The sequence below is a fragment of the Falco naumanni genome, chromosome 3, assembly GCF_017639655.2.
Source record: "Falco naumanni isolate bFalNau1 chromosome 3, bFalNau1.pat, whole genome shotgun sequence".
Lineage (NCBI taxonomy): Eukaryota > Metazoa > Chordata > Aves > Falconiformes > Falconidae > Falco > Falco naumanni.
In genome coordinates, this window is record NC_054056.1 from 76,755,267 (window position 1) to 76,772,101 (window position 16,835).

A 16,835-nucleotide genomic window follows, 5' to 3' on the forward strand; every position below is an offset into this window, starting at 1 on the left:
AAATCAGCTATCTAGAAATTTAAAATGACCTCCATTTAATGCATATCATAATAATTATTAGAAGCAACTTAAGATTTAAAATTCTTACCTAGAACTTCTTCATAATCTACAAGTTCAAACCAGACAACTGCTACTGATGTCCAAACTCCCAGCAAAGCAATTACCATAAACCAGGTGAAAAACGAGCTTCCAGAGAGTCCTTCTTTCTTTCCATTCTTGCTTCCTCCATGCTTAGTCTCTGTTAAAATAAGGTAAACAAGTAGGAAAAAATATTTGTGTAAGACTTAGAAAATCATGGTTCAACATATAATTCTAACCTGTGTTTCTTATGACTACACAGAATACAAGACATTTGAGTAACACTTTTTTTGTTCTTTTTGGTTTTTCAAACTTCACCACTGTTACTTGCTTTTCATAACACTGCAAATGATGGTGGGAAGCTCAATGATCATCTAAGTAAAAGCTCTACAACCAACCAAAACCCAAACACTCGCATGTAATTTATTTTAACAACTTAGCTGGACATCTCCCCTTCCTCCCCTTATGTATATTTATACAGAGCTTAACATTTTTGAGATGTTTTGCATTTGTGACAACAGTTCTCAAACTGCCACCAGAGGGCAATATGAGCAGCAGAACCACTTTGGAAGAAAAGCATTTCTTCTGAAGCAAGTTTCAAAGCTAGTTGAATTAGCCCACAGAATCAACATGAAAATTCCAATAGCCTAAGAGGGCTCCAAAATCTATATTAAGGATAAGACTCCAAGTTCAGACACCCTACCAACTAAAAAAAATCTTCCCTGTTGGCTTAGAATCAAGCAGATTCACTACATGCTGAATACCTTTAGATTTCCAGTCCTATGGAATATACAAGTGAAAGTATGACACAGCGATCTAATGCAAATCACAGCTTCATTTGTAACTGCACATATGGAAAGTAAGTGTATATAAAAAAATCCAGTAGTTACAGACAAACCACTGAGAAAAGAAATATCTCAGCCTAGCATATATGTAGGGGGTTTCAAATGGGCATCAACACTAGAAAAAACATAAATTGCTTCGTCCATTGCTTTAAGATCATTTTAGGGTAAGAGGGGTACATGTAGGAAACAAATGTGCATCCAAAAAGACCTGTGGCCTTTCTCCAAAGCTAAACATCCGCTCTTCTGCCTCCTATTACTACTGCCGCAAAGCTGGCACTTGGCCACAGTTTCATGCCTAACAGTCTATTCCACTTCATTCCCCTCTAAGCACCGGCCTTTGCCAGTTCAGCCACATTCAGTCCTAGTTAGTGAAGTTAAGCTATTTCTTACATATTTTGGAATATTCAAGGAAGTTTGTCATGAATATTGTGATAGTATAATAAGGTAGGGAGTTATTTTTATCATACTAATTACAAGTAATGTCTGATGTCTTTATCAACATTGATCATAGAAAAAACCAAAAATAGTCTCGGCTAAATATCAATATGATTGGTTTTAAAGAAAATGGAGTAGCTCTGAAAGATGATTGATTGTAATGACAGTAATGAGAGATTGGTGACTTCTTTGTGTATTAGATATTATATAGAAGTACTTTCAGACCCTGCTTGCAATCAGGTTCACAGCTGTAATAAACTAACCTTTTATTACATTCACTGTGCTATATACTGAAATCAGACCAATAAAAAAACCCAACTGACTCACATCAGCTCTTAGCCAGCTCAGCATTTTATTGAAAAAACATATTATTTGATTAAGCCTACTCTGTACAAAGATCAAATACCCACTATTTTGTATGTTTTCTATATTACAAACAAAGTTCCCTTGGTATAGGCTGCCCAATAATTCAGAGAAACAGAGACAACTTGGCCTCACGTCAGGAATGTCATCACATTCAGAAACAGAACTGACTGTGTATAAAAAATATTTAAAGTACTCTTGACCAGGAAATATTCATATTCAGAAATAAACAGACTATTTAACAGCAGAACTTCACTAGTCCTGTGTTCCAATGCAGCTAATGGAAGCTTGTATGTATTTAAAATTAAACCATAAGGGTAAAAACATTTTAAATTATACCAGGTTACAACTTTGTTCTAGAGCATATTAGGTATTAGAAGAGGCAAACACTAACAAGAATTTTGCTGTTATTTCACACTTATTCATTTACCTTATTGTTTTCTAGTGTTTACTGCTAGTTGCTTCTCAAGAAAGGGGCTTTACTTATTAGAACAGGAAAATGGAAGACAAGACAATTAAGTAATCAAGCATAGCTGTTCATATTTTTTACAGTCTAGAAGACATGCAAATCCCTCAAAACCAAGTTCTGCTATAAAAATACCATTCACAACTGTCACAACACTACATTTTTGTGCTGTGGCTTCCTATCTTACAGGAAAATTATTTTCAAAACTCTTGATTCTGCTAAGAATTCAACCACAGCAGCTTGATCAGGCAACGCTTCAATATTAATTGAAGTTATGTAACATAAAATTTACCTATGGCATGCACAGATAACCCTACACATGGGTCAGAACAAAATGTTGCAAGGACTGAAGCTGGCTCAGAGCTCATTCCAGTTAATTCTCAATTCAAGCCCTTTCTCTGCACATGCTGCCAGCCATGTCAGAAGTAGGTCACTTGCCATATCTGGTAAGCCTGTGCTTGCACCACCAGATGTCTTTATGCAGACATCAGAAAGTCTTAAAGTGTGCTCTATTCCTCAGCGGCAAATCTTTTAAAGTCCTATACTCACCCATCCCCCATTAAATCACACTTACATTAAGGTGTACGAAAACCTTCTTCCTTTTACTTATGTTAAATACACCTAGTAATTTCACATAGTCCACAAATAACTTCAAAGTCAGATATCTGAAGACAAAACTACGTTTCTTACATTAAAGTGTGCTCTACTCAAGCAAAATCTTAAGTTACAATTAACCACCTGCCATAAACTCATGACATACCTCTACTCCAGAGAACATTCAATCAAAGAGAACAAAGGCAGCCTGTAATGCAGATTAGAACAGCAAACTGGCTAGAAAACGCCAACATACCACAGCAAGCCAGTTATTTTGCTGATTACAAAAGCAGACACAGCCGGTATTTGAGACTATGCATTTTCCACTTGTTGACAAAAACGTTAGGATTCTACCTGTGTCATCAGCCATAACATCAGCACTCGATTTCCCCAGACAGAGTGAGTGTGTCGGTATCTCCAAAAATTAATGTTGAAGGTAGAATAAGAAATGATTTATCCTCACTGTAGTCCTGCAACAGGAGCAAACAAGTTTCCTAAAGCCAGCTCAGCTGGAACCCGAAACTGGACCCATGAGAAACCTCTCCTCCAAATCTATTTTTAGAGCAGTTATCCTCAGGAGCCAAACGCTTTTCAGAACTCATATGGCAATCTAGGTCTGACGACAATCAAATTCACTTACTCCTCCAAACAGAGCATCCTGGGTAGTTGATTCTTTCCCCTCCCCTTAATCCTCCGACACAGCAGCAAATGAAATGGAGCACACTGTACTGTAGTATTTTCACTGCAATGTATGCCACAGCATCTGAGCTCTAAGGACATTAAATCCATCAGCATAAGCTGAAACACAAGTCCGGACACAAAGCTTGCCTGCTTGCACTTGTCAAGTTGGCCCTTGCCCAAGAAACTTTCTCCATGTTGGCACTCCTCTACCAGGCTTCCCGAGTATCCTGTAGAGATGGCTCATTTGAAACTTGCTAACTACTTTAAGAATCAAAGCCTGCTAATTTCTAAGACATAGTTTTGAGTCTTCTAAAAGAGTTACTCAAAACCAACCATGCATATTCCTGCCAAAGAATTTTCAGATAATAACTGTTCCCCTGGTATACCTCATGCTTGCTTCTAAGCAGACCTAAAGGAGGGTTACTGATAGTTTTGCCAAAGCAAAGCCTGTTTCCCTAGAGTGCAATACACCACTTGCCATAAAGCTAAACCAGGAAAAAATTCTATTGCTTGCTTGTTAAAAGTAGCAGAGGTGTTGTTTTTGCTTTGTTGCCCTCACTTTCCAGAAAGGACTAACACTAACTCATCTCACTCACCCCTCCTTTAAGTTCTGACAATATGAATGCTACCTGCACAATTTAAAGCAAACACCAATGCTTAATGATCGAACATACTCTCTTCTTCTCAAGGACCAGAAAAGGAGGAAAAACCCACTAATACACTATTCAACTTACATCTTCAATTTCAGCAAACTATTCTTTTCCCACTGCATTTCAAACAAAAGCCACCTCCCTTGTGGGTGGGAGGAAGACAGAAAAATTCCTTTCTCATTAACAGCAACCCTATGTAAAAACTTGAGGATCTAGCACTCTGCCGTTCTTCTCCCATGCTTCTTTAAATAACACAGCGATCAGGTAGATGAAGTGAACAGTAGAATGTCACAGCTACTTTGAAAAACAACTTATGCCTCCTGTGGTTTTAACATCCAGCGACTAATTACCAAAAGCAATTCACAATAGCTCAAGGGAGAAAGAAGTGAGAAATAACATCTGAGTTTAAGACATTTCAAAAGGATGCAAGGGAATTACAGGCAGTTGATTCTGTAACTGGTGTGTGTTTTAACTATCTTTAAAACCACCTGAATATATCAAACAGAACAGATGCTCTAAGAAAGACCTCCTGACTAGTACATTTCAGCAACTCACATAATGCACGAGCAATTTAGAGCAAGACAGGAGGAAAATTTAAACAAAGGGTAAAAGTCACCAAATATATAAAGAAATCAAGAGCTTATTAAGGAAAATAATTTTGCACACAATCATATGTGGTCTATTGCATGTAAAACCTATATTGTTTTGACAGGTATTATATTAGGCAATTTGTTGCAAATTCACTTCAGCTGCACCTGCATTTGCAGATACCAGATCCTACTACAAGTGGATTCATGGCACATTCAACCAATGCCGAGAACCTGATGTCCATGTTCTACGTATTTTGAGGGGATTGATCCAAACTAGATCTTACCTGGCTGAATGCCTGTAAGTGGTTGCAGCAGAACTTTCTGCTTCATTTCACTCAAACCTAAGTAAGTATATTGAGGGCCAACAGTACAATGCATAAAAGCAAAGTGAGTGTAGACAGTCAATAAATTAGTTTCAATCATACATTCCCAATCTGAACTAACACACATATCTTGACCCTTAACCAAGTACCAACAGCCTTATCTTGTGCCCTTTAAAAAGCAACTGATTGCAAGAACATGTCTTCCCAAGAAATTACAAACATCTTCCTTCCTGAAAGGGGAGGCTCCAACTAAAATGGGGAAGCTCTTCAGACTCATCAAAAGGAAGATGGACCAAAAGGTCACAAAACAAACACCCCATGAAAAACATACATTAACACACACCTTGAAAAATACAGCTTACACATGTCTCTCTGAATGCCACACTTCCAAAACCAAACAACATAATTTTAGTTAGCTTTTCAAAAGGCAAAGGTTAAATTGAATGATATATATTTAAAATACACTTCAAGATTGAGAAGGCTAAGCCAACAGTGCAGACTTCTTGCAAGGTCTCGCTCTACTGTGTACAAATGCTGGTTTGCCTGTTGGTTCTTTTTTGAAGGAACTCAAAATTATTATTCTTCACCTCACTTGAAAATAGTTTTTAAAGTTGAAACAGTAATACAAGTTAGTTTTGGTACAACTATGTAGTCCATGCAATTTTATGTAAATTTAAAAAAGCGTAATTGACAATAAGGACTAGCAGGACTACTTCCACCTGTAGATCACTACCAAACTGCAGGCAGAGAGGCTTAGAGGGAAAAGAGTCAATTATGAACACAAAAATAAAGGCAGGATTCAAAGCACCAAGCTAAGCTTTTGTAATGTGTATAATTATTTCCAACAAAGGTGCATTAGGAAGTAATACTGAAGCAATTATGGATTATCACACTAAGAGAAGGGTGCACTGCAGCAGGCAGCTGCTAGAAATTAGGAAAACACACTAAAATGACAAACAACAAAACACTAACCTCAGAGAAATAACTAAAAATCTCATTTCTTAAGTAAAAATTATCAATCAGCTAGACCATAGGGAGACTTTAGAACAAGCTTGTTTTAAAAGCAAAATGCAAAGTGATAAAAAAAAAAATATATGGGAGAGAAGTAAACCTAAAATAAGTTAAAATGCAACTGCCCTACCACAAATAGAACAGAACTAGTAGCAGCACAAAGACAGAAAACAACCTCTCTTGTATGAGCATGGCCTACTACCACTTGACATACTCACCAAATTATATTTTCCAGTATGATCAACAGTAAAACAACTGTTGCAAGCCATTCTCGGTAATAAAACTCCAGTTAATTATTTTAAATGGTTTTTACACAAAGTTTTTTTGAGTGGGGTCAGTAACAAAAATTTTGAGTAAAGTATCTGTTAAAGGGAAGTCTACAGCATTCTCTGTTGATACTATTTTCCCCCTATTAAAATATGAGCTAACACACATCCCCCCACTATCGTGAGACAGGTCATATATGTGTACTTGTTTAGGTTATGTATTTCGAAATCTATACTCAATGAGCACATGTATTGAACCGTCCCATTCTGAGAAGTCCACGCACCATGATTGCAAGCGCTATCCTGAGGTACAACAGATTTTCAACATGTAATTTTCATTCAGTGTACAATTCAGTGTACAGGTGGAACAATACACTTTCAATGAACAGATTTGTGCTTTTGATGTGCTTTTACAAACTCTACTTCATTTGTAAGGGAGGCAGGATTACTGTTTTATTTGTTTACTTGAAGACAGAACTGAGATTTTTACTAAAATACTTACGAAATAAATATTCTATTAAATTGTGTAAGTACTTATATATAGGATATATTACATATAAATATACTATGTTTCTATAATCAATTCTAAATATTCCAACCTTAAGCTTTCACAAATAGCCATATCCACTCTTAGAAATTTTTGCTTGTTTTACAATCATGATAGCAGGGTCTTTAGAGACAAGATCTGAAGCTTAAGGTAAAGGTTTACTTTAAATAAATTCAATATAAATTCTTCGTGATACAAACCTGATTATTCCTTTTGGTATCTAGGAAACATTCTTCAGCACTGTAACCTTAGTAAAAGGTTGGGGGGGGGCTTTATTATTATCATCATCATTATAAACTAGATCTCTGCTTTGCACTTCATATAATCTAGTCTACATGGTTATAAAGATAGCTGTGCACATTACCAAAGAACTTCAATACACTAACTCAGAAACTTACTAGTTATGAACAGGGAAATGGATGGAACAGAAAGAGCTGTTAGTTCAAAGAAAAAGTCCAGTACTTAAAGTTGAAATAACAAATTAGCCAAATTAAAAGCAATTTAGGCCTTCCTATTGCCACTTCACCGATTTTACTTTAGTATTTGAGGAACTTTTCCTTATTCCACATATAATCAATCCTGACAAAAACCTTAAAGATCCTAATTTCCAATTCCTACAAGATTTCACATAGTAAAATATCTACAATACAAGCAATCAAACCAGGGCCTGCAGCAATAGGGCAAGGGGTAATGGGTTCCAATTAAAAGAGGGTACATTTAGATTAGCTACTAGGAAGAAATTCTTTACTGTGAGGGTGGTGAGACACTGGAACAGGCTGCCCAGAGCAGCTGTGGATGCCCCATCCCTGGAAGTGTTCAAGGCCAGGTTGGATGCAACTTTGAGCAACCTGGTCTAGTGGAAGGTGTCCCTGCCCATGGCAACAGGGTTGGAACTAGGTGATCTTTAAGGTCCCTTCCAACTGAAGCCTTTCAGTTGATGATGAAAAAATAACAAACACTGAAAACAAGAGCAAAGGCATAAATCCAGGATTTGACAACTAAACAGGCTGATTGAGGAGATGCTGAGGGTAACCAAGTGAAACTGTGGGGAGGGGAGAAATGCATCACAAAGTATGTTAAAAAACTCTAGAATTGTAAGTGCCCTGCTGCACTTCCCTAGTGAAAGGAAGCTCTTTCCTTCAACAAATGAGGCAATTCCATTGAACCATCTCCTTGAATTCAGAACTTAATCTGGATGTGAAAGATCAGAGATTCAGTTCTCTTTTCTGAGAAACAGTGTTTGAATTTCTTCAGAGGTATACAACACATTTTTAAGTATACCCAAGGGTATGAGAGCAAAGCCATTTTAGTCCTTCACAAAGAAGCTGTTCATTAGTGCACAGTCAAATCTTAACTGGCCACAACAGCAATCTCTAAGAGAGGAGCTCCACAGAACAGACTACAGCCCGGTTTTTCCCCTCCTTTCTAGGTAAAAAAGGGGACTCCAGACGTAACAGGCCTATCATCATACTCAGTCTCAGCAGGCTGAATCTCATTTCACATTGGTTTGGAACAGTTTCAACAAGAATTGAAAGCATACATTCTCACTCCTGTTCAAGTATACCCCATAAACAGCAGCTGCAACACTGAAAGTCAACCAAACTTTTTACTTCTTCAAGAAGAAAATGCAATTATTTTTCTCTTCTGTCCTGGGTGTCAGCTTTAGTTACCAAAGTTGCACAGAAGTAAAACACCACTCTTTCCAGCCCTGTTCTACACAGAATCAGATCTGCAACCTTATTCTTTGAAAATATGCTTCAGGTAAAATAGATGCACATGGGGGGGTGGGGGGTGGGGGTGTATGCTTCAGGTAAAATAGATGCATGTAGGGTTTTCTTTTTTCCTTTTTTATATTCAGTCTATAAAGAGACAGGCTCAATACTTTTTTTAAAAGTCAGCCCATTTCTGAATATAAGCTGTTATAGTTCAAAGTACTTTTAAGCCTATAGATACCTTTCTAGTACACAGGAAGCACCACAACATTTAGAAAAGTTTTTTAGTTGCAGGCTAAGATGATTTATTACTAAGTCAGAATTAATTATTCTTCAGAAAAAAATAACAATACAAAACACAAATAAGATTGTCATGTGGATGACTGATGTCAAGCATCATTCCCAGGGTGGTTTTTTTAATTATTATTCTTATGAGGTTACATTTACTCTGACTGTAAATAGTGAACAAATCCCGACTGCTTTACATTTAAATGATTCTTCTAAGACATACATACAAAACAAAAATCAGAAAAATTTATTCAGAAGAAATCTACTCACAAACGAAACATCAAAGGAATTACTAGTTCTGGGCTTATTTTTAAAGAATAAAAGTTTTTCTCTCTAAGAGAAGAATAGTCACAAATTAAAGACAAAAGAAACTTAATGACAAATTCTGTCCTAGGATGCTACATAGTTTTTCAAGACTTGTCAGAGGCAGCAAAACAGTTTGCAGTGCTAGCTCTGCACTTTTCAGGGAGGTTTGGAGAGACCAGCTGTTTGCCCCATAAGTGCTGCTGCTGTTAAACTTTCCTATGGAGTTCTGTTTCTCCAAGCATAACTGCTGAAGTCAGAAGAGGTAAAAATGAATACAGATACATGTTACTAAGAAAAAATCCTGAATCTGCATCTGCTTCTTTTGAAAATGATTCTCTGTCTAGCACATTTATAAAAGCTAGTCAAATTTTGTCTACATCATGTTTTGGGTTTTTCTTCTTGGCTGTTTAGATGAATATCTATTTGAATAGTTCTTCAATTTGGATTTATTACAAGGAAAAATGTGCATAATGTGCACACAGCTTGGATGATCAATAATGACATTGCTTACAACTTGGAAGAGTTTTATAATTAATGCTGACTATCAACTGGAACACATTTAAAGCAGTATTTAATGCATCTATCACATACCAGCTGAATAGTTTGGATTATTTTTTTTTTTTAAAACCTTTTATCCACAAACTTAAAGATAGTACAGTAACAGGTTTAAATAGTTAGCACTTCAGGAAAAAATAAAAAGTCCTGTAAAAACAGAACAAAACCATTTTATGTTATCTATTTACCTAATCTAAACAGATTCCGATTCCCACATTCTGGTATTTTTCCCCAAACACTTTAGTCAATTTTTCTCAAGTCTTGTTTTTATGTGTATAAAAACAAAAAAAATAGAATTAATGTCCAAAACTGATGTAGAACTTACCTCTTGTAAACTCACTATACATAAAACATCAAGAAAGAAGTTCAAGGTTAAGACTACAACCTTATAACGAAATTTGTTTGTCTCATGCTATAGGATCAACATATCTGTATAGACTGTAACACTGATAAGACAAAATTCATACTGATTCTAACTGTGCAGATGACTTAAAGATCTTAAATAGCTGCTGCTTTGATTAACCAGCTCTCTGTCACTGAACATTTGGAAATAAGATCTAAAATTATCTGATCTACCTATCTCATGTTTGAATGATTTAATGTAGCCAATAGTCCTACATAATTACTAGGTTAATTAAATGTTTGGTTGTATTTAGGCCAAAGCAGAGTTCAGGAAAGGTAAAAGTGGAAAGGAAATACAGGAAATACTTAAACACCCAACATGCAAATTCTGCCAGTGGTGACCTTTAAAAAAAGTTTCTATTACATAAGGTTGAAAATCCTCATCTCTGTGTATAGCACACAGGCATTAATTTTAGGGCATTTTTTCCTTGTTCCAATTTCCTATCCTGTAATGTGGGTCACATTAATTTGTTTTAGCAACAAGTCCTAATTAAATCACAAAATAAAGAAAACAGATTACGTTGTTTCAGTTTTTTCTATTTTTCTCATGGTCTGAGCAAGTTTCAAATTGTAACAAGTAAAAATCTAGTTACCATGCAAGTACCTACAACCCTGCTATTCACAGGCTTCTGCTCATGGGAAAAAAAGAACATTTTAAAATCCTTTATTTTATGCCTAAAACTGATCAAATTTTCAAGTCTGCTACCTAGTCAATTTAATTAGGTGTTAGTTCAAAGAGGTGATACACATCTGCAACTCCTACAGACGTCAGAAGAGTTTTTAGGTGTCTCATACCTACACTCTTATTAATAGTTGTTAAAATATGTTGTTAGGAGATCTCAGTTGCAAAAGTATTGCTCTTTTCACAACTTTCTTGCTTCAAAAGATATAGCTGTGTCCTCCAATTACTATGGGAAGAAATAATACCACGGTTACAAACTGCTATGTGAACTTTCTTTACTAATAGTAAAAACACAAACAAAACAAAACAAACAGAAAAAACCCACACCACCTTAAAAAAACACTGGCATGGAAAGTGAGATATGCTATAATAGTAATTAATTGTTTATTATTACTCAACCAGAACCTCAGGAAATAAAACTGTAAAACAAGAAAACTGCTGCTCAATTGTTACAAAACCCCTAGCTATTACAGGTTTTAAAAAGAAAGCCTTTAAACAAACAACTCGGTAGCAGTTGTTACGCTGGGTAAGTACATGCAAAGTAATAGTGCAACTCCATATGAAGGAGACTAAAATTTGTTTCATTTATAAAGCTGTCACAAAGCTGGACCACATATACTACAGTCTGTTCAAACTCAGTATATGTTTATCTGCATACTTAATTCCCAGTGTGTTTAAAGACAACAGAGTTACAATTTCCACTTCAAAGCATAGCTCAAAACTCTGCCATGCAAAGAGCTAGCCCGTAGGATGCAGTTAGGAAAAACACTGCTGCAGGCTATCACACAGATTACCAGTTTGTGATCTTCATCGGGAAAGAATCACTTGGGGTAACTCAGAACTTCACTGCTCAAGTTCTCTACAATGAAGAATTCAACATAAGAATTAGCACAGGAACATTTATCACATGTTTCACAGTGATTCAGGAAGGTCCAGCTGAAAACAAGCTTTTTTTCTTTTTGTACAGGTGATCAGTAAAGGGATTTTCAGTTTAAAGAAACAGAAATACCGAAATCTCACCTCTTTATGCACTCTGTAATTAGAAACAACCTTAACATGCATGCCTTCTACCGATTTTTTTGTTTTGTTTTACTGAAGCCCCCGTATATCCGGCCATTACAATAGCATTTCCAAACAAACCATTCACCTTCTACATTCACACCATGCCTCCATGATGACACAATCAAACTCTTAATTCAGCCTCATCCTCCCTTGACACCCAGCCACACAGCAATCTCTTCTATCCAAACGACTTTCCATAAAAGTGTTTACAACCAAAATGAGGAAGGAAATAACAGATAGATTGTAACACAATACATCTGATTATACACTGCACAATTGTAATGTCAAGAGCATAAAGTAAGCATACTGACCAGTACTTCAGATCAGAAATTAGAGAGACAGAATTTGTAGATAGACAGAAGCATGATATATACATAGAATCCATCATATATGAAAATTAGGTATTATACCACAGCACAGCCGGGTAGCTGAGAGAGACCAGAGAAGGCATGGGTAATCCCATTTAAAGCACTGGAAGTAGTAATGTGAAGTTCAGTGCTTCCATGAGCCAACAAGAGCTTCAGCAGGAAATAAGCAACCTGTTTAGCTGATGAACTTTCTCTGCTCTTTAGGTAAATTAAAAAGCTAATAGAAAGCCTTCATCAAGGGAAAGTACACTATAAAATAGTCTTTACAACAGAGATGAGATAAAAAGTCAAAGTTCATGCAAACTAACAGGCACAACTATCTTCCTAGAACTGAAAAAGAAGTACTATTAGTACAAAATCACATTTGGACAATGACATCAGGTCAACTGAAAAAAAATCCAACAAAAAAATCCACAAAACCCCCCAACAAACAACAAACAAAGTTAAAGAAGCCAGAAATTAATGAAAGGATTAGATAAGGGACCTTAGAAGGTCCAAAAGGCAAGTTAAAGGAGTTAAAAGCTTGACAATACATTTGCGCTTAGATATCTAAGGAAACTACCTGATTAACCAGGAAAAAGTGAAATGAAACATGTCCTGGGATCTTGCAGAGAAAAGCGAGAGATGTCAGAAGATAACCTCAATCACTATTACGGAGATTAAAGAAAATTTATCAAAGCAACAGTAGAGTACTTTTGACTTCAATCGGTGTGGCAACAGAGCCTCAGAACTACCAGAGGCAGGATTTTTTTATATATATATATAAAATTGTCTGTAGATACAGACGATGTCTTGTGTTGGAAATGTGGGTTTTGTATTGCGTCTAGCTTGTCATTAGATTAGAACTCCCCCACTTGTCATTAGAAATACAAAGAAAACAAATAGCAATTACTGCACAACTACATAATCAGCGAGAATTACGTTTAAGTAATTTTAAAAACGTAATTCTCGTAAGAAAAAAAGATACCCATACAGCAGTATAATGACAGATGCCTTACTATCAGTACTCCTGCAAGTAAGTATAGCTTACAAAGTAATTCACATTTTGTAAGTCATTTGTATTTCAAAAGTAGCTGGGCTACTTATCCTCATTCTTACTGAAAGGCTTCTCCAGCCACTGCTAATGCCCAAGACATTTCCAAATTTCCCATCTCATGAAATCTGAGGGAGTTAATTCACGACAGGTGACACACACTTGTTCTGTACCAAAACTGTCCCTCATCCAGTGAAGCTTTAAGTAATATTCCAGCAAGTATCTATTACTTCATCTAGCTGTTTAAAATTTATTTTAGTCCTTTTAGAGAGGCTAGAGTTTTTACAATGAATTCTGTAGACTAGTGACAAGAAGCCAGACTTCCTAATAAAGATAATAACACACATATTTCCCTCAACAAGTATCCCCAAACTGTCAAATTTTTACCTGGTTTTCACTTCTGTACTCCAAATAAAATCATTGGCCTATTCATACAATTCAGTAAATGTCACTTTCAAAGAAGTGTCCATCAGTAGCTGTACAAAGATTTTTTTTATTAGGATTGATTTGACAGCTTCTAGTATATGACTTGTCAAAGTAAAAGGTAGAGTTCTAGTTCTAAAAATTATTTAGTTGCAGCTCTGACATTTCAATGAATCTGAAGATACCTATATAAACTACAATTAGAACTATTAGCAACTTATTCTATTTGTAAGATTACTGTCAATATTTTCTGATGCAAAACATAAAAGCAGATTACTACATTCAGATGCAGGCACTGTCTCAGTGCACAGATTTCTAGATGTGCTGTCAGCTTCAGTGGTTTCACAGCTATGAGCAACACCTTGGCAAGAAGCCACGTACTCTCCTACGAACTGCTGTGAAAGTGAATACTACATTATTGACAACTGCCTCAAACTTGAGGTTTCTTCTTCACAGGCTCGATTACTAGCCATCTCAAATTCACTTCCTCATCTCATTTTCACATCCCTCAACTATGGAAGGCTTACTGGCTGCTGTGAAGACTGCTCCTCTAACTGTTACTCTATTCACACAAGAGTAATCATCCATTACTTCTTTCTGCAGCTGCAACTATGAAAACAGCATCAGCTTCACGCTGTAATTTCTACAGTCCTCCAAGGGATTCTAACTAGAAGTTGCTGAAACTAACAAAATACTTGTCCAAGTTTGTCCAAGTTTAAGAGGTTACATCTTAGGCAAGTGCCTAACGCATTACTCATACTGCTTCATCCCCTCACAGATAACAGTAAATAAAGTGTCCCCAGTACAATTATACAAACCATGTATCTTTTAATATAAAGAGCTAAATTTTTACTCAAACTGAAAATAAAAAATTATGGCATACTTTTTTACTTAGCCAGAGATTCAGTTTCCTGATAAATTTGTTTTTCAAAGGTTGACAAACCTTTTAAGTGATATTCAAAATATTCACAGAACCATGTTTAATACTGAAAGATATACCAGGGATGCATGTTCTTAATGCATTATAATTGAAAATCTGTATTTAGGGTGCTTAATACTACATGATGATCAGAGCACCTCCAGTCCAAACAAAAAGTGTAATATAGACACTGGCATAGGCCAGCAATCAAAAAAGGATTAAAAAAACCCCTACCAACAAAACCACTTCCATGAACATCGTAATATTGTAACATGATCTCTAAACTCTTGTATATTTCAGTATATTTGAAAGCTTTTTCTCTTAATTCATCATGTGATAGGTAAAATAATCCTATATGGTTCATCCTTTAATTAATGCTGTTCTCCATATTACTGCTATATTCAAAGAGGAAAACCAGACACTACTTCAGTGTCATTACCACATTTCATCACCAGAGCTCTGTGCGTGTCAAGCTCAAAATCAAAGAAGTTACAAAGAGCAAGCATTCAATCTCTCATAAAAGCACTTCCTTTCTTTAGTGCAGTGTGCAAGGTTCCATGCTGACTGCAGAAGTATGTACCTTTTTCCTCTTTCAAGCATGTTCTCCTATGCTTAAAAATGCTACTGCACACGGAGCTTTCCAGCTTTCCCTACCTAAACTGTTCACACGTAGTAGTTCAGGAATAGTTAGATTTCCTAAGGTGTTCCCTATCGGGGCAGATAGGTAGCTGTATCAAAAAGTCTTCTGCGTGCATTCTTCCAAGATTATTCCTCCTTGCTTCTAAACTCACAGAAACTTAGATGCTATACCTACAACAGATCTAATAACTTTAGACCAGTGCTGCTACACAGGTGAACCCGAGGAGGTGTTCCAAATTTTAACACAAGAATAACAACGACCTCACTAGCACCAGACACTGGGCAGCCCAGTTCTACCCTCGGCTTCTGATAAGCACGGTCTGAGTGCACCTTTCCGGGATACCCGCAGGTGTCGAAACCCGCCGCAGCCAGGCGGCCTGCACGCCGCTCGCCCTTCCTTCGGGGAGTTCTCCAGGGGCGTCCCCACCGCCCAGGCCCGGCCACGCAAGCTTCGCCTCCGCATGAGCTCCCCAGAAGGGGGACGATGGAAATGGCGGGACAGGAGCCCAGCAACCTGCCCCTGCCCCGCGGCGCGGGGGGGAGCGCGGCCCCCGCAGGCCCCCGCCGCGCGGCAAAAGGGGAGGGGGAGGGCGGAGGAGGCCGCACCTCAGCCCGCCGCGGGGCGCAGGCGGCGCGGAAGGCGCAGCACCCCCTCGCTTCGCCCGGGGCCTCCCCCGCGCCGCGGCGAGGGGCTGCAAAGGCCCCTTCCCTTCCCTTCCCCTCCCCCAGCTACGGGGCTCCGGCCGCCGCCGCCCCGCAGCGCTTGGGGCCGCGGCAGCCCCCGCCCCTTCGCCCCAGAACGGCGGCCTCACTCCCGCAGCGGCGCCGCTCACCTCTCTTGGAACCGGGGCTGGGGCTGCTGCCGGCGCCTCTGGAGCTCTTGCGTGAGGCCATGGCACCTCCTGTCAGGCAGCGGGGGGCGGGGGCGGGGCGGAGCGCAGCCGGCGGGGCCGCCGCGAGAACGAGACAAGCACCGCCACCGCCACCTGAGCCCCGCGTGCGGCAGCGCCCTGCGGCCCCCGCAGCGCAGCGCCCAGCGCACCGCGGCCCGTCCCGCCCGCCCGCCGCCAGCCAATCGCGGGGCGCCCACGGGAACGAGGCGGGGCGCCTCTCAGCGCCGATTGGTCGCGGGGCGAGGGGGAGCGGCCGCGTGCCGGGTGCGCGTGTCCGACACGCACCCCACCGCCGGCGCCTTTGAACGTGGCAACGCGGGAGCGAGCGGCGACTTCTCGCGAGGGTTCGGCCGCGCGCGCCAGGAGGGGCTGGGGCCGGGGCCGCGGCCGCCGCCGCTGAGGGGCCGCCGGTTTGGGTCCCTCGTCAGCGGCCGCCGCCCTCCGCCCCTCCTTGCGGGGGGGAGCTGCCCCATCCCGTTCCCTGCTGGTAGGGGAAGGGGCTTGGGCCCTGAGAAAGAGCAGAGCGGAGGCGGGGAGGGGGCGGCTACTGGCTGTCGCTGTGGGGCAGGGGGTTGTGCGGCCCCGGGGTCTTCTAGGTCAGTGAGGAGAAGGAGAGCGGGAAGCGGCGGGGTTAGATGCTGGGAGGCTCGTGTGCCCGCCCGGGAGGGCGGTGGGCGGGCGGGCGGCGCTCCGTGCCCGGCAGC

At 39.4% G+C, this 16,835-nt stretch overlaps 1 protein-coding gene across 18 annotated transcripts in view; it reads right to left on the minus strand.

Annotated features, from left to right (window-relative positions):
• ASPH (aspartate beta-hydroxylase) overlaps positions 1–16,303 on the minus strand; it is a 123,709-nt gene extending 107,406 nt beyond the window's left edge. For 3 of the 18 annotated variants that reach the window (XM_040588684.1, XM_040588691.1, XM_040588693.1), the window contains exons 1-2: positions 16,072–16,298; positions 89–238 (exon numbers count right to left, since the gene is read on the minus strand). In XM_040588684.1, coding sequence (XP_040444618.1) covers positions 89–238; positions 16,072–16,132 — 211 coding nt within the window. In that variant the 5' untranslated portion in view covers positions 16,133–16,298. Of the gene's footprint in view, positions 1–88; positions 239–3,135; positions 3,434–16,071 lie in introns of those variants that run through there. The other 15 variants (XM_040588679.1, XM_040588676.1, XM_040588677.1 and 12 more) reach the window with 10 other exon arrangements.
• Positions 16,304–16,835: the final 532 nt, after the last annotated feature.